Source organism: Zalophus californianus, chromosome 4 (assembly GCF_009762305.2).
Source record: "Zalophus californianus isolate mZalCal1 chromosome 4, mZalCal1.pri.v2, whole genome shotgun sequence".
Taxonomy (NCBI): domain Eukaryota; kingdom Metazoa; phylum Chordata; class Mammalia; order Carnivora; family Otariidae; genus Zalophus; species Zalophus californianus.
The window spans coordinates 175483321-175506931 of NC_045598.1; the positions used below are offsets into that span (position 1 = coordinate 175483321).

A 23611-nucleotide genomic window follows, 5' to 3' on the forward strand; every position below is an offset into this window, starting at 1 on the left:
AATCTGACCACGGGACCCCGGGCACGACCCCCTCCGCCCCTCGCAGCCAGCTAGCGCCTTCCCATCCGCCCACCCGGCGACAAGCCCCCACCCCACGCCCCCACCCCACACCCCCACCCCACACCACGCAACATCGCCCTAGCGCCTCACCCGGCGACGCCGCGCGGGCCGTGCCGCCCGCGATTGGCCAAACGCGGCATAGCGCCATCTCGGCCTACCGCGCGGTGCGCGTCCTGATTGGCCGGCGGCGGCGGTGGGCGGGGCGGGCGCCCTGGGCGCGCAGGGCGGAGCGGGATCGCGCCCTTGCGCCCCGCCTCCTGGTCCTCGCCGGGGCGGAGCCCCTCGGCCGTCGGAGCGCGCTGGGCGCGAGGCGAGCAAAGGGAGCGTGGTGGTTACTCTGGTTACTGCGGAAGTGCCGGATCGGGGAGGGCAGCGGCTTCCAGCGAGGAGGCCGTCAGGGGCCGCCGCCCTCCGAGGAAGCTCCCTGGAGACCGTCGTTCACCCGCTGGGAAACGGAGGCACGGGCTGGAAGTTCGGGGGCTGGTGACTCGGCGCTTCGGCGGAGCGGCCGCGCTTGTGTGCACGGGGGCCGCAGTCTCGAGTCCGAGGCCATCCTCGGTGGGAAGAGGCAGTCCCGGTGCGGGGCGGCATCTCTCCGCGCTCCGCTCCTGGCCAGCCCGCGCCCAGACGTTTCTTTCATCTCCCCATCCGCTTCTGAAAGGGCACCTGGTGCAGGTGAGCGAGGACAGTTTTACTGCACGGCGAGCCCACATCACTCTTAGAGACGCCACCAGCAGCAACCCAGGAGAATCCCGTCCAGAAGAAATAAATGGAGTGCTGGAAAGAGGAGAGTCTAGTCGGGAGCTGTTGGAGCCGGCGATTTTTTCATACTGCTTTCTAAGTCTGGACACCTTTCCCCTCTTTCCATACTTTTGTACCAACTTGGTAGGATTTTGTAGATTCCTCTGATTTGAATTGTAATCCTGTGACGGTGTTTGCTGGAGTTTGGCCGGTTCCTCGTGCTCCTTTTGGGGACACATTTTGGGGAGAACCTCGAGTCACCAAAACCCTGCAGAGAAAAAGAGGACCTCAGCTTTGACCCGGGGACACCGGAGGAGCCTTTGAACCATGTGGACTTTCTTGGGCATTGCCACTTTCACGTATTTTTACAAGAAATGCGGAGACTTCGTCTCTTTTGCCAACAAGGAGCTGTTGCTGTGCGTGCTGGTGTTCCTGTCCCTGGGCCTGGTGCTCTCCTACCGCTGTCGCTACCGGAGCGGGGCCCTCCTGGGGCGCCAGCAGAGCGGCTCCCAGTTCGCGCTCTTCTCGGATATTCTGTCGGCCTTGCCTTTCATTGGCTTCTTCTGGGCCAAGTCGCCCCCGGGATCAGAAAATAAAGAGCAGCTTGGGTCTAGGAGGGTAGGTGGAATTTTAAGTGAGCAAACGAGTGAGCATGTTCTTTTAAAATTAGAATTGGTATCACTCAAATGTAAATTTTCGTCTTCTCTACAGGCTAAAAGGCAGCAATTTAGATACTCTGGTATGATAAATTCTCATTTAATTGTGTTATGTTGTTTGTTTTTTTAAGCTCTTGACTGTTCCTTGGCTACATCCTTGCCACTGTGAGGAGCGATTGAAAAGATTTGTTTCCTTTAGTGTTGGTTGAGCCAATGCTATATGAAATCGATTTGATTATGAAAGGGGAAATGAAATGTTAGAATTTCATTTTGAAGGCGGACAGAATCACTTTCTGGGATTGGGGAAAAAAAAATGTTTTACTGAAATCTTTGGGTAAGTATGGCATTTGTACCTGAGGAGAAAGAGACGGGCTGCAGGTTAAGTCGAGTGCTTATAAATGACAGCTGGCTGGGGAAAGTAACAGAACAATTCAAAAGGCTGGTGGAGTAAAAATTAGTTCAGCATTTTAAAGTCTTGGGCAAAATCCCCTTCTCTCCTCATGTCTGTGGGGCCTTGAGTAAATCAGTGCGGTGATGTCCTGAATCACGTGGATAATTGAGTAAGGTCCACAGTTCAGTCATGTTCCTAATTCTGAGGCTAGTCTTCAGTCACCTGTGAAGTTCTGTCTGCAAAGACAGCAAGCGTAGGACAATGGTAGGTGAGGGAGAAGAGGTCTGCCTTCAAAGCCAGAACATTTAGGGCCTGTTGGCCATGGGTGTTTGGACTTTTTCCCAAGAGCCCTGGAGGATTGTCAGCAAGGGGGTAACAATACTTGATTTTAACTTTTTAGAAAGCATTTCCAGTTGGTGGGAGGAGAGTGGATTGCAGGGGCATGAGAATGGGAGCAGGGCTCTCAGGTGAGAGGCTACAGTAGGAAGCCAAGAAGTTTACTCCTTGAGGGTTCTAGATCTACATTATTTTACTGTAGCCACAGTACAGATTAGCAAGGTTTATAGAAGGGAGGACTTGAGTTAGAATTTTTGCTCCACCACTCTGGCTGTGAGACCTTTGGCAAGACCTTCGTTTCTGTAAGAATCAGTTACCTCTTCTATTAGATGGGGATGGCACCAGTCTTGCTGTTAGTTAAGGAATTAAGTGATTTAATGTGGTCAGTAACCGACTAGTAAATAGTATCTATTATTAGTCTAAAGGTAGTGTACATCTACTAACATCTAGTACACATGTTAGGAACCTTTTGACTAGTGCTTGGAGCAGCAGTAATGGTGGGTCTGGCTTGGAGCAGTAGGAAAGGAGGGAGAGGGAATCTTCATCTCAGTTTGAAATCTTTGGTGTTATCTGAGGTAACTTTTGCCAAGGAAATTGAGCACTAGTGTAGGTGCATGGAGTGCGATTACATCATGTGATGTTGAGACATTTTGGGGAAGAGAAAATTGGATTGCCAGCAGTCAATGATTGGTTCCATTTTGTGAATGCTTCAGGCTTTCTGCTTATTCCTAAACATCAGGGAGTTGGTAGACTCTTCCTTGAGTCCTAAGTTCCCATCAGTGCTTTTACTGACCATTCTCTGGATGACTTAACTAACTCAAGTCCCCCTTTCAGGATTGTGTGTGTGTGTGTGTGTGTGTGTGTGTGTGTGTGTGTGTGTGTGTGTGTGTTTAACAGGAGAAACTTAGGAAGAAAAACTAGTAAGTGGCTAAGATGGCAAAGAGGCCTTTTATCTTGCTTTCAGAAGAGTAATTTAAATATAGTTAGTTATTCTGGCCATCAAGAGATACTTATGGGAAGAGGAGACTCTTGTCTTCTCTTGGTAAAGGACAAAAAAGTAATTTCTCTAAGAGAAATTATAAAAAACGGAATGGACAAGGCCCCAGTCCCTATAGAGTTGAAGGAAGACTGGGTGCATATTAAAATCACAGAGAAAGTTCTAAAAGATTTTAGGTTTTATTTCCTTCCTTTTTGCCTAAGTCTTTTATTAAAATCCCTTCAAAATGGCATTTGGGCTTGTCTTAATCATTACGGCCAGAGAACTCAAAGAAGATTGTTCCTTGCTATTCTGTATCTGAAATGTATTTATATTTGTCAGTCCACATACCAAGGGAAAAAATACTTATTTTAACCCTGAATTATTCATGTTAAAAAAGCCCAACAGGCACTTTTATTCTCAGTGGGCATAAATCTCTCAAAACAGGTCTTTTTCATCATCTTATGAATAAAGTTTTTATCGTCAGCCCGACTAGTGATATATTTGATGTTTATTCCTATAATGGACCAACTGTATGGCTAGGCTCTCTTAGAGTGTCAAGATGGGGCAAATTAAGTATGTTCTTACATGTTAAGGACTTAAATGTGAACGGGTCGAATCCCAAGGGACAGGATGAGTTATTTTGTCCTTTCAGAATTTTCTTGAGTTAAATAATTCTCAATTAGTAGATTAATAGCCAGAATTTGACAGTCTTTTTGTTATATAAAAGGGATTTTTAGGGTAAGATAGATTTTTCAGATGAAAATCCAGAAGGAGAAAATAAAAATAAATAGTGGAAACATGTAAAAGGTGCTGAATAGTTGGCAACATGAAGTCGAAATAGAAGCTGCATGGGATCTACATCTGGTAGATGCTTAGAATGTATTTGAGGAATTGAGTAATTAATGATAGAATTTTCCCTATAATAAGTCTTTGGAGCCCCTTGTAAACATTATATTTAGCCTCGTGTATTTCTAAATATGTCTGTATAATAGCATTTTCTAAATATATTTGGAAAATGGAATATATGTTTAATTTTATTAGGATATTATTATACATTTCTAGTTAACTGAATATTTTGATATCCTTGGTTTTTATATATGATCTGGATTTAAAAACATAGCAGTGCATTTGGTTTGATAATGTTTGTGATGTAGGTTTTGCCCAAGATGGGAAAGTCCAGAGTATATAGTAGTAGGATAGCAAATGTGGACATATAATTAACTCTTTTTTTTTTTTTTAACAGCACAGAAAAGGAACCAATGATTCAGAAACAACCTTAATAGGAGCAGCTGCCTCTTCAGTATCTTTTCAAAATGATCCAGAAGTTATCATTGTGGGATCTGGTGTAGTTGGCTCTGCTTTGGCAGCCATGCTTTCCAGAGATGGAAGAAAGGTGACAGTAATTGAGAGAGATTTAAAAGAGCCCGACAGGATAGTTGGAGAATTTCTGCAGCCGGGTGGTTATCATGTCCTTAAAGACCTTGGTCTTGAAGGTAGGTTCGTATTAATTTTTAGGAGTTATGTGGTGGAAGCAAGCACTCCTTGCTTTAGACTATCCTATAACTGGTGAAAAGATATTAGTTACTATTTACCAACAAATCTGCATGAAAATGAGAGCAAAGAAGAAAATGAGCATTTAGTGTATGAGGAGATATAGTAAAGTGACTAAAAACCAGAAACGGTCAAAATTAAAGATTGGAAAACTTGAATGAGGGCATGAAATTTAGTGAAAAGTGAAGGGAACTTTCACTGGTGAAGTACATATTATGTGCCTCTTATAGAATCTTTTATTTAAGTATCATCTCTTAAACCAGTGATTTTTAAACACAGACTACTCATTTCGGCAATACTTCTTCACTGTCTACTCTGGGTAAGGTGTTGGACTTGGTACCAAGGATGTACTGGCGAACAAGACAGATTCACTGGCTCCTCTCAGAGTACAAAATATGCCTGGGTTCTGGGTTGAGGAAGAGCTTGCTTGGCTCATGTGGTAGGCAGGATGGTGTAGGAATTATGAGCGTTGATCCCGGAACTAGATTGCCTGGGGTTGAATAATTGTATTCAACAGCTCAGGCACTTAAAAAGCTGTATGACCTTGGCCGAGTTATTCAACCTATTATGTGCCAGTTTCTTCATCTGTAAAATGGCCATTTTACATGAGTCCTTGCCTCAGAGGTTATTATGAGGATGAAACGAATTCATATACACAAAGCATTCAGAACAGTGTCTGGTATCTAGTCGGCACTATGTAAGTATTCGCTGTTTTATTCAAGGAGCCGAAAAGGAGAGCAGTGTAGCTAGGAAGTACCGGGTGATGCGGAAGGGAGAATGGTTTGCGATTAAGGCTGGAGAGAGAGGCGGCAGCTACATCATGAGGGGCTCAGCGGTCGGTGGTGCAGGAGTGTGGTGTGATCTGCTTTATGCCTGCATAAAGTGGCTTCAAACCTTTGACATCTGCTCACAATAACAAACACATTATACATCCTGATCCAGCACATACATACATATATTTGACTGAAATTTGTTTCATTTTACTTTTTAAATATTTGTCATGATTCTACCCCAGTACACAATTCACAAGTTGAAATTCATTTCATAATTTACCATTGAGTCACGCCCTGCCATTTGTAGAATGCTGTTTTAAAAGAAAATGTGGATAAAATGTGGTGAATAAACTGTAAGATTGTGGTAGTGGGGTAGCAAGAGTCAGTGCAAAGAGTCTAGTGGGAACTCATTGCCAAGTGCAAATGACAGATGATGGTGGTTTGGGCTAGCATGGTAGCAGACGATATAAAGAGAAGTGGACAGATTGATGTTAAAATTAAGAGACAGAAATGGCATGATTTACTATAGGATTAGTGTGAGATACGAGGGAGAAGGAGGTATTAAAAATGAGTCCTAGGTTTTGGTTTGGACAGTTTATGCAAGAGTAAGGAGAGCCTCTAAAGTATTTTAGGGGGCGCTTGGGTGGCTCAGTCATTAAGCACCTGCCTTCTGCTCAGGTCATGATCCCAGGGTCCTGGGATCGAGCCCCTCGTCGGGCTCCCTGCTCCACGGGAAGCCTGCTTCTCCCTCTCCCTCTCCCCCTCCCCCTGCTTGTACTCTCTCTCTTGCTATGTCTCTGTCACATAAGTAAAATAAAAAAAAAAGAAAAGTATTTTAGCTAGTCCACATACCATGAGTACCTTTAATATAAAAAATAAGAGTCCTTCTTAACATATATTCTGTTAAGATGTTGGTATCATTTGCTGATAAGGAGACCTAGAGAGGAACAGGCATTGGGGGTAATTTGCGGGACATGTTGAGATATCCACGTGGAGCAGTTAAGTTGAATATATGAATCTCGAGTGCAGAGGAGTGGTTTGGGCTGGCTGGAGTTAGAAATTTCAGAGGTGTCAGCATATTTATAGTATTTAAAAGCCACAGCAGTGACTGAGAGCATGTAGGGAGAAAAGAGAAGACAGAATAAACCAAGTCATGGGAAACTGATATTTAAAGATCAGGCAGAGGGCGCCTGGGTGGCTCAGTTGGTTGGGCGACTGCCTTCGGCTCAGGTCATGATCCTGGAGTCCCGGGATCGAGTCCCACGTCGGGCTCCCTGCTTGGCAGGGAGTCTGCTTCTCTCTCTCTGACCCTCTTCCCTCTCGTGCTCTCTCTCATTCTCTCTCTCTCAAATAAGTAAAATCTTTAAAAAATAAATAAAGATCAGGCAGAAGAAGAGAAGCCTGAAAAAGAGTTCAAGAGGGAGCTGGCAAAATGGCAGAAGAAAGCTGGAGGGTTGGGTGCCACTTAATCCATGAGAGAATGTTTCTAGTAGGAAGGGATGGGTATATGTCAAGAAAGGGAAGGACAGCTATGTCATGCTTTGTTAATGAAGGCTCAGGTCAGATGAGTATAGAAAAATGACCATGGGATTTGGCAATTTGGAGGTTGCTTGTGACATTGACAAGATGTTTCAGCAGAGTTGTGGGGATAGAACCTAGACTGAAGTGAGTGGAGTTAAAAAAAATTTGAGACTAGAAAAGGACCCTTGAGTTTTTCTGTAACAGAAAACAGAAATAGGGCAGTAATGAGATGTAGATGTAAGGATAAAGAAGGTGTATTTTGAGGGTGTCTGGGTGGCTCAGTTGGTTAATTGATTGGTTTGACTCTTGATTTTGGCTCAGGTCATGATCTCAGGGTCGGGCAGACACAAATTCTTTGAAGAGTAAGGAGGGAGAATAGTGTTGACTGGAGTAGTGTGAGTGAAGGGGAGAAGAGGTAAATAATGGTCAGATTATGGGGGCTGAATCCGTAGCATTTTGTAGCCTGCTACGTGGATTTGGCTTATGTTCAAAGGGAAGCCATTGGAGAATTTTAAGAAGAGTTATTCAATCTCACTTTTTAGAAGTGTGATTAAAAATATTATTTGGAAGTATTCATGTTATTCTGTAGGAAAAAAGAGTAGATCATAAAGTGGCCAAGACAGAGGCAGGGGAACCTGATCGGAGGCTATTGCAGAATCAGTGAGAGTTGATGGCTTGGAACAGGGTCATAGTAGTAGAGAGGTGGGAAGTGGTCACATTCTGGAAACGCCTTTTGAAGGAAGAGTCAGTAGGACTTGCTGATGAATCAGGTGTTAGGTATGAGAGAAAAAGAGGAGTCATGGTATTTAAACAAGACTAGAAGACATTACCAGGAGAGGTCCAGGACTGAACCCTGGGGTACTCTGATGTATAGAGATCAGTGAGGTGAGTGGGGGTCAAAAAGATGGGATTGAGGAAGTGTGGAGGAAAAGCCAAAGCCCGCGGGGTCTAGGACCCAAGTGGAGAGAGTGTTTGTGAAGAAAGGAAGTTCCATCTGTGACCTTTTAGGTTTCTTAATTACCACCTTACGTGAGAGATTCACTTGAGGCGGATGTGGCGATATCCTGAGACAGGACTTTGTTACTTTTATCGTTGAACATCAGGCAACCAGAAATACTCTCCAACTGATGACTGTACGTAGAATCATTTAGAAATCTAACTTCAGGGGACATCACCAAGGTTGTGGTAACAAGCCTTAGTGGATTTTTATATGTAGTTTATGCAGGAGTAAGGAGAGCCTCTAAAGTGTTTTGGCCAGTCCACATACCATGAATACCTTTAATATAAAAAATGAGAGTCCTTCTTAACATTTATTATGCTATTAATTTCTCCTGAGGTATGATGAGATGTGGATAATAGAAACACTTGGAATAGTTACTTTTTGGAGTATGATTTTTTTTTTTAAGATTTTATTTATTTATTTGATAGAGACACAGCGAGAGAGGGAACACAAGCAGGGGGAGTGGGAGAGGGAGAAGCAGGCTTCCCGCCGAGCAGGGAGCCCGATGTGGGGCTTGATCCCAGGACTCTGAGATCATGACCTGAGCTGAAGGCAGACACTTAATGACTGAGCCACCCAGGCACCCCTGGAGTATGATTTTTTAATATAATATGGACTCATTCTTCCTGAATATGAGTTTTTATTTATTTTTAAATTTTCAAAAAGATTTTATTTATTTATTTATTTATAGCATGAGCAGGGGGAGGGGCAGAGGGAAAAGGAAGAGAGAATTCCAAGCAGACTCCACACTGAGCGTGGAATCTGATGCGGGGTTCGATCTCAGGACCCTGAGATCATACGTGAGCTGAAATCAAGAGTTGGATGCTTAACCAACTGAGCTACCTAGGTGCCCCCTGAGTATGGGTTTTTAATAATTGATTGCCCTATGGCTTAAGCTAAATATCTAGAATTCTTAAAATTAATACATTATAATTTAAATGTTATATTTTTATATTAAGTCAGTATCTAGTGGGGAACCTCCTTCCCATGTTGTTTTCTTTGGGATTATTTTTGGCTTTTCTTGGTGTTTTTGTTTTCTGTATATAATTTAGAATTAGATGTAAAAAAAAAACAAAACTGTTAAGATTATGACTGAAATAGCACTGAATCTATAGCTCAATTTTTGAATAATTGACTTGGACTTCCTATCCATGAATGTGGTATGCTTTCCATTCAGTTAGGTCTTTAATGCATTTAAATAATATTTTATAAATCTCGTATGTCTTTTGCTATATTTATTCCTTGACTCTGGTTTATATTTGGGCTTTCATAAATGATACCTATTTTATTATGCACTGTATATTTAGTTTGAGGTTCAGACTTTATACCAGGTCATGGCACAACGTATGTTTGGATTTTTTATGGATGACTTCACCCATAGCCTATGGTGAATGGCTTACTTCCATACCTTATCTCAGGGTGTTGAATTGAGTTTTTATGGCTTCTATTTTATTGACAAGAAATTTATGAATGGTGCTAAGTTTCCTTGTCCCTGGCCATGGGGGCCCCTACCTCCTATTCTGAAGTGGCCCTTAAAACTCCAGTTGTTTAGGCTGTGGTTCTGATTCCTTTATACTGTTGCCTTTAAAAACTTGCTCACTGGTTTGACTTTGACGTGTTTAGCATAGGCGGTTTTTTGTTTTTTGTTTTTTCCTTGTTAGTTTTATTTTTTAACTTGCCTTTTTATAGCAAGCAGTTCTGCAGAGGAATGTTTTCCATGTCATTTTATCTGATATGTTGACCAGTAGTCTTAATATTTTAAGTATGGAGCTTTATGATTAATAGATAGTGATAGCTCTAAGTTATGTCACTGGCTTCAGAGTTATTAACATCTAGTATTCATGAAGCATGAATTTCATTGAAGTGTAGGGTACTGTCTTCTTCTTGCCTGCTTAAGAAAGTAAAAGTGTTCAAAGTCTGCCATATATGATTTCATCAATAAAGGTGAGATAGAGACAGATAGATGTTAAGAAATCTTAAATTAGACCTTAATTTACCTTAAGATAGTTTACCCAAGGAAAAATTTTGCTGTGCTACTATACTTTTTACATTTTCTGGTGTGTTCTAAAATTGGCCAGTTTAAACATTTCAAGTACTTCTGTAATACAGTTATGGGTTAAGAAAAACAAACTGTCTCAGTAGCTGGACAATGCATTATAGAGATACCAGATGGGTTTCAAGTATTTAGGTCGGAAATGATTGGCAGTTTGCTGAGATCCAAATTGAATACACTGCAAATTGGCAGCTTTTCGGATATCTGTGTACTGAATCTCTGACTGAATTTTAACTGTAATAATTTAAGAACCATACTGAAAAACTAATTAGTTTTGATTCTGGGTCAGATGTGTGACAATATTCATCCAGCTTGAGCCTGCCTGCACTCTAAGTGGCATTAAAAAGAATATCAGAAAACTAATTTATTTCGATCTTAGCCCAGATGTGTGATAGAATTGTTTATGAAGATTTTCTTTCATCCATTTCATTATTCTAATGTACTTCACCTTAATATACTAACCATTATGATTTTAGGCCTATGTATGGTATATTCTTAATTAACATTTCATAATGTGCTCTTTCTAACTAACTTAGATGAATATTTAGGTTGTTTTCAGTTATTCTTGATTAGAGATAACACTGTAGTAGTGAACTTACTCTTGCATATAACCTTAAAAACTATTAAAAATTAAAAAATTATATCTTTAGGATGAATGATAGATGAATTTATAAGACTTAAGATTATTACATCAAAGGATGCTAACTTCTTGGTTCTTGATAATTAGTGCTACAGTTACTTTCTAAAATGTTTTTAGTTTATATTAGAACCAGTAAATTTATCAGTTTTATTATAATCTCACCAGCAATTTTGATAGATTTGGTATTTCACTGTTTTAATTTATTTCATTGATTTTTTTTAAAAAATCAATGTTTTGAACATTTCCCTTCCCTGCTATGTTCAATATTTCCGTATTGCTTAATGTGAATACCCATGAACTTTTCACCCATTATTACTAGGGCCTTAATATTTTTCCTATGAAATTTAATGAATAAATTTTATACATAAATATTAATCTTTTGTGGTTTTACAGATTTGCTAAACGGTTGTCTTCCAGACACATTAAGATTTCTGAAATAGTTATAGTAATGTCCAGTTGTCGAAATGGTTTCATCGCATCATGAAGATAGAGACTCATTTTTGATGCCTCCTTATCCTTTGGTGCATCATATAACTCTGGGCGTGTTAACAAAATTGATTTTTTTGAACTGAATTGTTTTGTAGATGCAGTGGAAGGTATTGATGCTCAGGTGGTAGATGGCTACATAATTCATGATCAGGAAAGCAAATCAGAGGTTCAAATTCCTTACCCTCTGTCTGAAAACAGTCAAGTGCGGAGTGGAAGAGCTTTCCATCATGGACGATTCATCATGGGTCTGCGGAAAGCAGCTATGGCAGAGCCGAAGTAAGACTACTCAGAAACACATTTAAACTTGGCCTTTGCACAAATACTATTTCATCACTTTTGTCTTAAGTGTTGGGTATGGGTTGGAGCATATAGCTATTCTAAAGTAAACTGTAAGTTAGAAGAATGTTGGATCTTCAGTGCCTTTGTTGACAATGTCATGTAGAGCATTTCCGTTTGAATGACAGAACTATTGAGATTTTTCCTTTGACTAAATACATTATGTGTGTGTTTTTTTTTATGTTGTTGGAATTTAGAGGATACTGTTGTAACCGAGGGTTAAGGCTTTGCCTATTTGGGAGTTGGAGTTTGTGCTCATGGTATTTTCTGTTAAAAGTCAGAACAGAGATTGCAGGGGAAAACCCCAGGCTGACAGGATGGGCTCTTCTCTTAATTATTAACTTCTATTTGCCCCTAGCCCTTAGGCCCTATAATTGAGGAAGTTTTACACATGAGAACCCTCATCTCATTAACAAGGGCTTAAGTATTGCGAAAGCAAGTGAAGAAGTGAGTGGACTTATCCTTAGGACTGAGAGTTGCTGTCCATGGAAGTAGAATATGTTCATTGTGGAAACATGGGAAAATGCACAAAAATATAAAGATTGTAAACCTTATCCATGATTCTTCTGACTAGAAGTAACTACTTTGGATAATTTTGTGGATAAACTCCCAATTCAATATTTTCCCATCTCTGTATGAATTTGTGTGGTGTGTAAAGTTTCTCTGCATGTATTTTTTTTTATGAATTGAAGTAAAAATCTCATGTTGCTTTTAAAAATACTTTTAAAAATCATTACATTAGTATATATGTATTCAGTTTCAAGAAATTAGAAAATAAAAGCCACGCTTACTTCTAAAGTCCATTAATGTTTTTGCGTTTTGTCATTCCACACCTTTCCTATGTACGTGTGCACACGTGTGAGTCCCGTTTGTAACTGGAGATAAGGAATAAGGAATTCGTCATTCCTTATTTAAATTGTCCAAGTGTGCTACTGTATAATTTATTTCTGTTTGTCCTTTAGTACAAAGTTTATTGAAGGCATCGTGCTACAGTTACTAGAAGAAGATGATGGTGTAATAGGAGTTCAGTACAGGGATAAAGAAACTGGGGACATCAAGGTGAGAGATAGCAAATCTTAGCTCTTCCTAAGACATGTTTCTCCTCCTTTTTCCCCTACTCCTTTGAAAAGTAAGTCCACCAATTTACTCATCTAATAGACTGAGTTCTCTCTAAGCCCTCTGCTGCAGGGTGAATTTCAGACTGCAACACATTACTCTTTAGAGCATCTTAGAACTCTACACAGACAGCTTTGTAGACACGCACCACTAGATCAGCAGTATTAAACCGAAACGAGAAATACACATGTGCAGAGAAGCAGAGGGGACCTGGAAGGTGAAAAAAGGAAGGATTCAACATAAAAGAAATGACTGGTTTCATTCTTCACTTACTCTAATCCCCTGATACCTGGAATCTTGATTTACCCTTTTACCTCAGCTCTTATACTTTTCAGTGTATTTTTCATAATGAGTTATATTGTCATTTAGATCTTCTAACAACTCTGGGAAATAAAGTCCAAAGACTAATTTCTTAAATTTAGCTCATGTTATAATAGACAAATTGGAACAACAACAACAAAAAGAAATGATTAGGATAAATGAAACAATTGTTTTAATCCGAAAGGGAAAATAAGAGAATCTCTGTGGAAATAGCAGAGTAAAATAGTTTCCAGTACCTGCTCATGCTGATTTAGTAAGAGAAGAGAAAGAGTGAAAGGCTAATCTGTTGGCGTTTCTGGGCCGACCTCTGGGGTCACCACCTAGAAACTATACTCTGATGGTGGTAATTGCAAGATAATATGGAGACCTACATCTATGCATACAAAAATTCTTCTAAGCCCTAGCCACTGATTGAAAGCAGTATATGAAGTTAGAAAATTCTAGAATAAACAGTGGAGTCATCCTTGGCTTTGTGTTGAGATTCAGTATTCTGTGGTCCACACTTGCTTTGTAGTTGTTTCCCCTGTTGTTGATCAAAGTGTAGCTTTAATCCCAGATGGTGTGGATGGTAGTGCTTTGAAGGCAGGCAATCCTTATTACCCTCTATAACGTTGTCCAATAAAACATGTAAATATTTTACAAGAATGCACATTTTAAGAGAATGGTCATTTTACTGTGTATTTCTAATCATTTAGCTGAGCACTGTTTATCTTTGTTGTAGGAACTCCATGCTCCATTGACTGTTGTTGCAGATGGACTTTTTTCCAAGTTCAGGAAAAACCTGATCTCTAATAAAGTTTCTGTTTCATCTCATTTTGTTGGCTTTCTTATGAAGGTACTGTAGGAATGTAATTGTAGAAAAATAAAAGCAACTTGGAATTTGAAAATTATTAGAATATTTTGTTTTGTTTTGTTTTATTCTAGAATGCACCACAGTTTAAAGCAAATCATGCTGAACTTATTTTGGCTAATCCAAGTCCAGTTCTTATCTACCAGATTTCATCTGATGAAACTCGAGTACTTGTTGACATCCGAGGAGAAATGCCCAGAAACCTAAGAGAATACATGGCTGAAAAAATTTACCCACAATTACCTGGTAAGAAATAGGATTTAGTTCACATTGTAATCTGTGGTCTGAACGTAAATATCGCAAAAGGCTGTCCATCTCCAGTTCTCACTAAAGCTGGGTCTTAACTAGGCCAGAGATAAGGATGGCAGGTAAAAATGCACCCAGTCAGATACACTGGAGCTGAGCTGTTTAACAAGCACATACGAAAATCTCCAAATTAAAAGAAAATAGTTTAAATATATTTTTTCATATTAATAATTAAATCATTGTTTTAGAATAATTACTAGTATTGGGGAAAACGGTACGTTTTTAGGTAGTCTGGATAGCGATGTAAGATCTCTGAATTCTGAAATATCTCTCCTACTTCCTTACTTTAGCCCTTGGTTTTTGTAGAAATGGTGGCTACCATTTATTGAATATCTACTATAAGGTGCTTTACAAACTTGATTTCATTTATCTCCGCAGTCACCTTCTGAGGTAGGGCATTACCATTATCCCCCTTTTATTGGTGAGGGAACTAGGAGTCAGTAAGCTCCTCCAAGGATAAACTGTTAGTAAGTGGTGGAGTCAAAGTTGAGGCTAGGTGTGTCTGGCTCATACATCCCATCCTCAGAACATGAGAGCTGTAAGCGATCTTCAAGGTCATTTTTTAGTTTGGAGTTGAATACAGAAAGGCTTCATGAGATTTCGGACATATTTGTAAAACACTCCTAAAAAATTACTTTCTGGCATTTTTTTTGAGAATGGAAAGATGTAAGTAAAAGTAAATAAACATTTAAGATATTAATTAAAATATTCAGAATATTGATAAAATTGAAGGGAAACCCTGCTTGCCAATTATGATATGATTATAATAATAGGAAACTATCTTTGGTAGGTGTATATTTTGTTTAAAAATTCTGTTTCTTTTTCAAGTTATTTTTTAATCTTAAGTGAAAACACTGTGTTTAATAACAGAATATTAACAGATATGAATGTATAATGGAGTAACTTAGATTTTTTTTTAAAGATTTTATTTATGTAGAGACAGATTGAGAGAGATCCTGTGAACAAGGTGGGGAGGGGCAAAGGGGGAGGGAGAGAGAGTCTTAAGCAGACTCTGTGCTGGGCAACACAGGGCTCCATCTCACCACCCTAAGATCACAACCTGCGCCAAAACCAAGGGTTGGATGCTCAACCGACTGTGCCACCGAGGCGCCCCAAACTTAGAGTTTTTAATAATGAGATTTTCAACATTTCCATACATTTGCACTTAGACTATAAGCCATTTTTGAAGCTTTCAGAGGAAAAATGAATTACTCACATTTATGAAAAAGATAGTCAATAATGTGATAGTTTTAGCATTTTTTTCTTTTATCGTAGGTTGCCTCTTCAATCCAGAGGTTTAGAACAGACTGCCCTGAGATCATGGTGGGAAACCATTTATAGGTTTATATTAATATTTGTTAGGTTATTGATATTCTCCTTGTCGGAACGGAACAATTTCAGCTTAGGCATTCTGCTCCCGTATTCCCCGATTACAATGGGAACGGTATGAAAAGACAGTTCATTTTCTATACAAATAGGAGCACAAAACTTTGGGGAGTGTCTCAGAGATGAGCTCTTCCAAGCATTTCATGTTATAGATGAAGAAACTGGAGCTCAGAAAAGTAGAGCTCTCCACAACTTACTGTTTTTCTGCCGTACATACCCTCCTTCTGTCTGTGGATTGCTAGTATGTGAATATTGCGGTGACAGTAAATTAAGTGTTAAATATGATACCTGGCAGTTAACATTTGGGAGAAAGGTGGGGCCCTGTCTCATCTCTGAATTTGCTTCACTTTTCTTAGCTTTTTTGTTCATTCAGCTGTATGTGTATCTATTTACATTAAATTTCTCTTAGATCCCTTAGTCATTCCTTAGCATGAGTAACTAGGTTCTTTTTTTTTTTCTATTACTGTCTTGTGCCTTTTTCTTCCCTTTTTTTTATTATGTTATGTTAATCACCATACATTGCATCATTAGTTTTTGATAGAAACTAGGTTCTTAATGAACAATGGTATTAATAAAATAATTAGTTCTTGACTTATCACAAGATATATGTAACATATATAGTGCATATATTATTAATATGTAACATATACTAGAAGGTATTTGTTTAAACTTGAGAAGAACATGTGCTAATTAGAAATTGAAATTTTATAAACCATTTATTTGGTGGGGGTGGGATTTATTGCAGACCACCTCAAAGACCCGTTCCTGGAAGCCACTCAGAATTCCCGTTTGAGATCTATGCCGGCAAGCTTTCTTCCCTCCTCACCAGTAAACAAGCGAGGTATTATTTTATTGGAGTGATTCTATAAAGGGTATTCTAAATATTCAAATTTAATATTCCAAATATTCCAAACATAATATGGGATGGGATTTCTGCTATGTAATACGGGAATCCTATGTGGGACAGAGAATTGGTTACTGTGCCTGAACGCATTACACCAAAATTAGTTTTATGATGTCTTGGTTATTTCATAATGAGTGTATATGTCATTATCCTAGTTATTGAGGCTACCACAGTTAAGTATAGTCCTAAATCTAGAGAAGGCAGTTTTCTAGTGAGGGGTATGAACTGGTAATTTCAGGACACTGTTGATAAATGCTGTAGTAAAAGCCCACTCGTGGTACCACAAGGTTCATAGTGAAGGGGTGCGCAGGGCAGGGGGGAGCTTGTGAACCATGAAGGGTGATTGGGGAAGACGTGTCTCAGGAAATAAAACAAGTTGGGGCATGAAGGATTAGTGGGAGTTCATTAGGTGGACAGTGAAAGAGGGACTTCTAAGTAGTCGGAACAATATCTGCAAAGGCCAGGAGGGCTGAGAAATGATGGCACTTTCAGTGAAGTCCAGCAGTTTCCTACGGCTGGAGCGAGTGCACGATAGGTGTCAGAGTGGTAGAAAGGTAAGGTATTTATTTAAAGTTTAGTTTTAATCCCGTAGACAATGGAAAGTCATTGAGAAGTTTGTTTTTAATAGCTTTATTGAGATGTAATTCACAAATCATATAGTTCACCCATTAAAGTTTATAGTTTATTAGTTTTTAGCATATTCATAGATACGTGCAACCATCATGACAGTCAATTTGAGAACCTTTTTAATCACCCCAAAAAGAAACCCTATACTAGTCAGCAGTCACTGCTCATTTTCTCCCAACTCCCAGCACCAGGCATCCACTGATCTGCTTTTTGACTCTATAGATTTGCCTATTCTGGACATTTCCTATAAATACAATCAGTGGATTCTTTGTAACTGGCTTCTTTGAGGTGCATCCATGTTGCAGCATGTCCTTCATTTGTTTTTGTGGCCAAATAGTATTCCGTGTGTGGATATACTACCTTTTAACTATCCATTCATCAGTTGATAGACATTTGGGTTGTTTCCACTTTTGGTTGTTATGAACAATGCTGCTGTGCACATCTGTATATGAGTTTTTGCGTGGAGTTAATTTTCACTTTTCTTGGGTATGGTAACTCTGTTTAACTCTTTGAGGAACTGACAAACTGTTTTCCAGAGGGGCTGCCCCATTTTGCATTCTCATTAACAATGTATGAGGGTTCCAATTTCTCCACATCCTCACCAACATTTGTTATTCTCTGTCTTTTTGGCCATACTCATTCCCGTAGGTGTGAAGTGATAACCTCATTGTGGTTTTGATTTGCATTTCTCTGATGGATAATGATGCTGAAAATATTTTCCTGTGCATATTGGATATTTATTTGTATTTCTTCTTTGGAGAAATGTCCATTCAGATTGCACATTTCTTAATTGGTCAAATGAAAAAAACTTATTGTTGAGCTGTAAGAGTTCTTTAGATATTCTAGATATAAATCCCTTATCAGATAAATGATCTGCAAGAACTTCTCTCATTCCATGGTGATGGTTGAAGTTTTTAATTTTCATGAAGTCCAGTTTATCTGTTTTTGTTTTTTGTCAATTGTGCTTTTGATGTCATATCTAAAAAGTCTTTGCCCAAGCCAAGGTCATAAAGATTTACTCCTGTATTTCCTTCTAAGAGTTTTGTAGTTTTAGCTACTATATTTAGGTATTTGATCCATTTTGAGTTAAATTTTGTGTATGGTGTGAGGAAGGGGTTCAACTTCATTTGTATGTGGATATCCAGTTGTCCCAGTACCATTTGTTGAAAAGACCATTCTTTCCCCATTGAAGTGTCTTGGCACTGTTGTCAAAATTAATTTTACTGTAAATGTAGTAAGAGTTTTTTTCTTTCCACAATATTTTATAGTTTCAGAGTGTTTTACATTTCTTTTGTTAAACTTATTTCCAAGTATTTTATTCCTTTTCATGCTATTGTAAATAGACTTGTTTTCTTAATTTCATTTTAAGATTCTTCATTGCTAGTGTATATAAATACAGTTGATTTTTGCATATTTATGTTGTGTCTTGAAACCTTGCTGAACTCATGTATTAGTTTCTAATAGTTCATTGAAAAGTTTTAAGTAAGATAGTGGCATGATTAGATTTTTATTTTAGGGATACTACTCTGATACATTGTGGAGCATGGTTTGGAGGACAGGTCAGGCTAAAGCTTATAGTGAGGCTATATAATTGTTCCATGTCAGTGGTGATGAAAGATTCGAACTAGGGTTGTGGCCGTAGAAGTGGAAAGTAGGGAATGGAATTGTGTACTCTCTAGGATGTAGAATGCATGCAACTTGGTGACTCGTTGGCTGTTGTAGTATGGGAGAGTGAGGCCTCTTGATGGATTCCAGGTTTCAGGTTTAGATAACTTTGCCAGCTATTTGCTGATATTGGAGATATGGGAAAAGGAATGTAAGTTTAGGGAAGTGTGGGAAGAGGTGCTGAGTTCACTTTTGGACATATTGGGTGTGAGGTGCCGGTGAGGCATTTGAGTGGAGACGTGTGGAACATCATTGAAAATGTGAATGTGGAGCTTCAAAGAGAGGTCCGAATGGGAGCTGTCGATATACTATGGTTCCTGAACATAAACAGATTGAATTTGCTGTGGAAGAACAGGCATAATAAACTACTAATCCTATAAATAAACTAATGCAAAGCAGAATGAAGACACTAATGCCAAATTGATATAAACAACATGCCAGCAGTAATTGGTGGAATTAGAAATGTTCCATGGAGAGGAATGAATAAAAGCTATTTGTGGCTTGTGTTTTTTTAGTGAAGATATTAGAGTCCTACATAAATTTGAATTAATATTTAGAAGTTTTCCTTTTTATAAGTTAATGTTTATTATATGTATTTTATAAGTTATAAATGTAGCATATTGTGACGTAGCAGAAAAGAATTATCCATAATTTTGTCCCTTTAACATTATTATGGTTGTTTATTTCTCTCTTGGATTACATTAAATAACTGCTTTGTTGAAATGTCACTGTGAGTGTTAGGTCATTAACCAGGCTGACAGTGGCCCCGGAATCTTAGGCAGCTCAGGAGGTGCACCTAGAGGGCTGCATTTCTGCTTCTGCAGTTCTGCATCAAGGGGCTAATTTTCAGATGAGATGCAGTCAAGGCTTATTCCTCTAAATTAACTTCGGATAGGTTTGGAATATCTGCTTATAATTGCTTTTTAATTCCAACGACAGTGTGGCTGGGTATCATCTTCCTGGGGCCTACTTTCTTTCCCTTAGAACTGTATAGACATTTCTCTCTAGTGCGCTGGCAGCAAATATGGCTGTGAAATGTCAGACCTCTCCATTGTTTCCCTTGTGAGGAGACTTGCTTTTTATGCCAGTTTTTTGTTTTTTCATGAAAGAGGCCTTATAAATATTTTGGCATTGTTTGACTTCACCTTGGATTCCCATGTGACTTTCATGAGGGTGGGGACCATGTTCTTGTTCCCCCTGGGTCCCTAGTATCTGGTACCTATTAAGTACCCAGTAAAGACTAATTGAATTTTTGTCTCAACAGATTTTAGTCATGATTTGTTTCCTTGTATTTTCACATTCTCATTTTCTGGTTCACATTCACAATGTTTATTAATTAACAGTGTTTTTTTTTTTTCTTAAGGGATGCATCCAGGATGATATCATAATCTAAATTCTCTCATTACAGGTGTTCTTCTTTTGGGAGATGCATATAATATGAGGCATCCTCTTACTGGAGGAGGAATGACTGTTGTTTTTAAAGATCTAAAACTATGGAGAAAGTTGCTAAAGGGTATCCCTGACCTTTATGATGATGCAGCTGTTTTCCAGGTAGGATATTAAATTATTCTTTGACAAAAATGTCTCAATAGATTTCTTTCTGGGTCTAAGACGAATGGGACCTTACTGGGGAGATCTGTACCTAGGAACCTGATCCTAAGTCCTGGTTCTTAGGCAGTCTTGTTCAGGCATAGAGAACCTGTGAGCCTGTGCAACCCACAAATCTCACAGAATTTCTGAATTTCTGTGTTTGAATATTATGTCACATTGGTTTGCACGGACCACTTTGCTCATAGTGATCAGATATTTCGCTTCAGAGTTCTGGAACTCATTCCTCCAGAGATGTTTTGTGTGTATATGTAAATGATAAATATAAGGCGTAATTACTGATAGATGATCCTCAGGATAAACATCAGTTTGAGGGGATTATAAACATTAATTTGTGCTTCCCCCTCACCTTTACCATATAGTGAGTGATCTTTTTCTTTTTTAGGCCAAAAAATCATTCTATTGGGCGAGAAAAACATCTCACTCCTTTGTTGTGAATATCCTCGCTCAGACTCTTTATGAGTTATTTTCTGCCACAGATGGTAAGTATAGATACTTTTTAATGAAAATTACTGAACTGCAGATTTTTAGCACAGGAAGGGAACTTAATTATAAACAAGTTAGTGATTAGGCCAGAAATAGCCATATTTCCCAAGTCTGCTGACTCCCAAGTGGCGGCCCTTTGTAACTCCATCCTTGCACAAGATTTTGCGCCTCTAATCATCATGTATCCACCACTTTGTGTGGAAGGCTTAAGACAACCTTCCCAGCACCACTTCAGTAATATATCTTTATTCATTCCTCTGGTCCAGATCAGGTTATACATATCCATAAATGCATAAAGTTGTGATGCACAGGATCTTTCTGCCGGTGCATTTAAATGTAATATAGTTGTTAATCTTTTTCTTCCTGAACACTTGTTTCAATTTCTGTTCAAAGTAGTATTTTATAAAATGAATACGAGCTTCATAACAAGTTTAGATTTTTGTCTCCTATTACAATGCACAAGTAGAAGAATGCATCTACCTTTTACTCACTTGAAATATTCCCATGCTTTTGTTTTTGTTTCTGTTTTGTAAAGTGGTGATGGTCAGTCTGTATATTAAGGAAAACCTGACTTAACAGAAGCTGTATGAGAAATGGAGGAAGAGGCAGCCGTGCCACCTCCCAAGCCTAGCAGTGTACAGATTAGTTAATGGTAGGTTAACGAAATTGGACGTTTAGGTTTGTTCAGGAATAAGTATAACTCCAGTCCTATTACTTCAGATATTTACAACAAAGCTTCTTCTGTGAACTGGCCAGGGTCCCAGCAATCTATGCTTTGGTGACTTGAGTGCAAAAGATAATATAGTACAAGTACCTTCTGTAGCCTATCTATTATGCATTATTCTTGCTAAAAGAAAGAAAAAACAAAACAACTCATTGATTGTGATTTGCCGGTCAAACCTCTCTTTCTAATCGGCATGGAAGCTAAAATGGCTGGGTGGGCAACTAAAAAGAAAAGAAGTAAGTCTTGAGTTTTTCTAAGTGCTTCTTTTAAGCTTTCCTAAGCTCTTGACTTTCTTTCTGAGAGATTAGAGGAAGAAAGAGTTTTATTGGAGTAAGTTTACCTATTACGTCTATTCCAAATAAAAAAATTGTTGGTTAATACTATATTGTTAGGGTTTAATGAGTCACTTTGGAAATTATGAAAAACTATACACATCTAAGGCATTGTTAATGTTTACTATTCACAGCTATCCTTTTACTTGAAAGTTTACTGCTCAGAAATATAGGTCGGCTATCTTAAAGCCAGGGAATTTGGTTTCTAGAATTGTGTTTTTTGATAAAAAAAGAATTTACAGAATATTTGCATCACTTAATGAATTTACAACACAGTCAAGGAAATAACTTTTAAACAACTTTTTAAACAACTTTAACTTCCAAATTTTATTTTAGATTCCCTACATCAACTAAGAAAAGCCTGTTTTCTTTATTTCAAACTTGGTGGAGAATGTGTTGCTGGTCCTGTTCGGCTGCTTTCTGTGTAAGTTGTTTTGATGACACAGAGGAACCAGATCGTTCAGATTTTCTTTGGACTGCTCAGTTTGTGAATTACTGCAAGTCTTTCTTCTTTCTATATTTTGTCCATTAGAATCCCAGTCAGAAGGTAGCTCAGAGAAATGAAAAAAGAAATTTAGCCCTGTGTTTTACTTCTGGGAAAACAGTTTTGAACAGAAGCTGGTGGTAGATGAGGCTAAAGCCCTGATTAAAATAGCTTTTTTGCTGGTGGGTTTGACCACATGATCTGATCGGTGGGAGCCATGGATAATAGAGGAATTTGTATTTAAAATTTACTTCGATTAAGGTGCGGGGACTTGCAAAACTCACTAATGGTTTTGACAGTACAGACATACGTAGAATTATTCTTGAAAAGTCTGCACAGTAAAATTCTTTAAGTCTGTTCTCATTCATTTATAATCTGAATGTCAATACTCTTACCTTTTGGAAAGCCTAAGACTCCCACAGGTCAGGCCATCCAGTCACTTCAGGCGGAGATCTCAAGATTAGTGAACGAAAACAGCTCCATACATACAGTTTATGTCAAGCAGACTACGAAGAGTTCCTGGCTTCTCTGACAGACAGGGGTATATTCTGAGGAGTTTCTTGTAAGAACATTTATTTGTCCCTGCTATCAGAGCGTAGGCAACAGAAGCTTCTAGAGTCCTCTAGAATGTAGAATGTGTGTTTAGCTTTATAGATGATATGTAATTAGAACCTTTTTCTATGAGTAAATTTTAACTGCTGGGTCTTACTAATACATATATTTTTTTTCTATTACAGCCTGTCTCCTAACCCTTTCATTTTAATTGGACACTTCTTTGCTGTGGCCATCTATGCCACATATTTCTGCTTTAAATCGGAACCTTGGATTACAAAACCCCGAGCCATTTTCAGTAGTGGTGCTGTATTGTACAAAGCATGTTCTGTAATATTTCCTCTGATTTACTCGGAAATTAAGTACCTGGTCCATTAAACTTACAGGGGAGCCATTTGTGAACGATTATTTGGAACTCACCGAGTCCTAAGAGACTTTTGGAAGAGGCCGTACATAGCATAGAACTATCCCACTTCTAAAGTGGAAACTCTTGGACCAAGATTGGGGTTAATTCGTTTTTGAAGTTATTTGTATATAAACATGTAAATACATACTTTGCAATTTAAAATGAAGGGTAAAACAGACATTTAAAAGAAATGATTGTTATCTTAAATTAGTGCTAACACTGAGGAACTGCAGTTTTTTTTTTGAATTCAGTAGCTGGGAGGAGTCATTGTGGGACATGCAAATAAAGTGAAGAATGAACTGTATCGTCTTTTTGTCT

At 38.7% G+C, this 23611-nt stretch overlaps 1 protein-coding gene across 3 annotated transcripts; it reads left to right on the forward strand.

The window, feature by feature from the left end:
• The first annotated feature begins 1105 nt into the window (after positions 1–1105).
• SQLE (squalene epoxidase) lies at positions 1106–23593 on the forward strand. Of its 3 annotated transcripts, none has more exons than XM_027597609.2 (11): positions 1106–1419; positions 4407–4656; positions 11286–11466; positions 12489–12585; positions 13685–13798; positions 13888–14059; positions 16233–16346; positions 20110–20252; positions 20695–20791; positions 22188–22275; positions 23073–23593. In XM_027597609.2, the coding sequence occupies exons 1-11, from the start codon at positions 1129–1131 to the stop codon at positions 23263–23265; spliced, it is 1740 nt and encodes a 579-aa protein (XP_027453410.1). In that variant the 5' UTR covers positions 1106–1128; the 3' UTR covers positions 23266–23593. The 3 variants fall into 3 exon arrangements, with proteins under 3 accessions (XP_027453410.1, XP_027453418.1, XP_027453425.1); XM_027597617.2 differs by having other exon boundaries at positions 16251–16346; positions 23073–23592; XM_027597624.2 differs by lacking the exon at positions 16233–16346 and having other exon boundaries at positions 23073–23592.
• The last annotated feature ends 18 nt before the right edge of the window (positions 23594–23611 follow it).

What these genes read in the sequence shown, in the direction of transcription:
- SQLE (XM_027597609.2), top strand. Translation starts at nt 1,129, where the DNA reads ATGTGGACTTTCTTGGGCATTGCCACTTTCACGTATTTTTACAAGAAA. An exon ending in AGCAGCTTGGGTCTAGGAGG is followed by an intron (nt 1,420 to 4,406) that starts GTAGGTGGAATT and finishes TTTTTTTAACAG; the next exon opens with CACAGAAAAGGAACCAATGA. An exon ending in GTTATTTTCTGCCACAGATG is followed by an intron (nt 20,792 to 22,187) that starts GTAAGTATAGAT and finishes ATTTTATTTTAG; the next exon opens with ATTCCCTACATCAACTAAGA.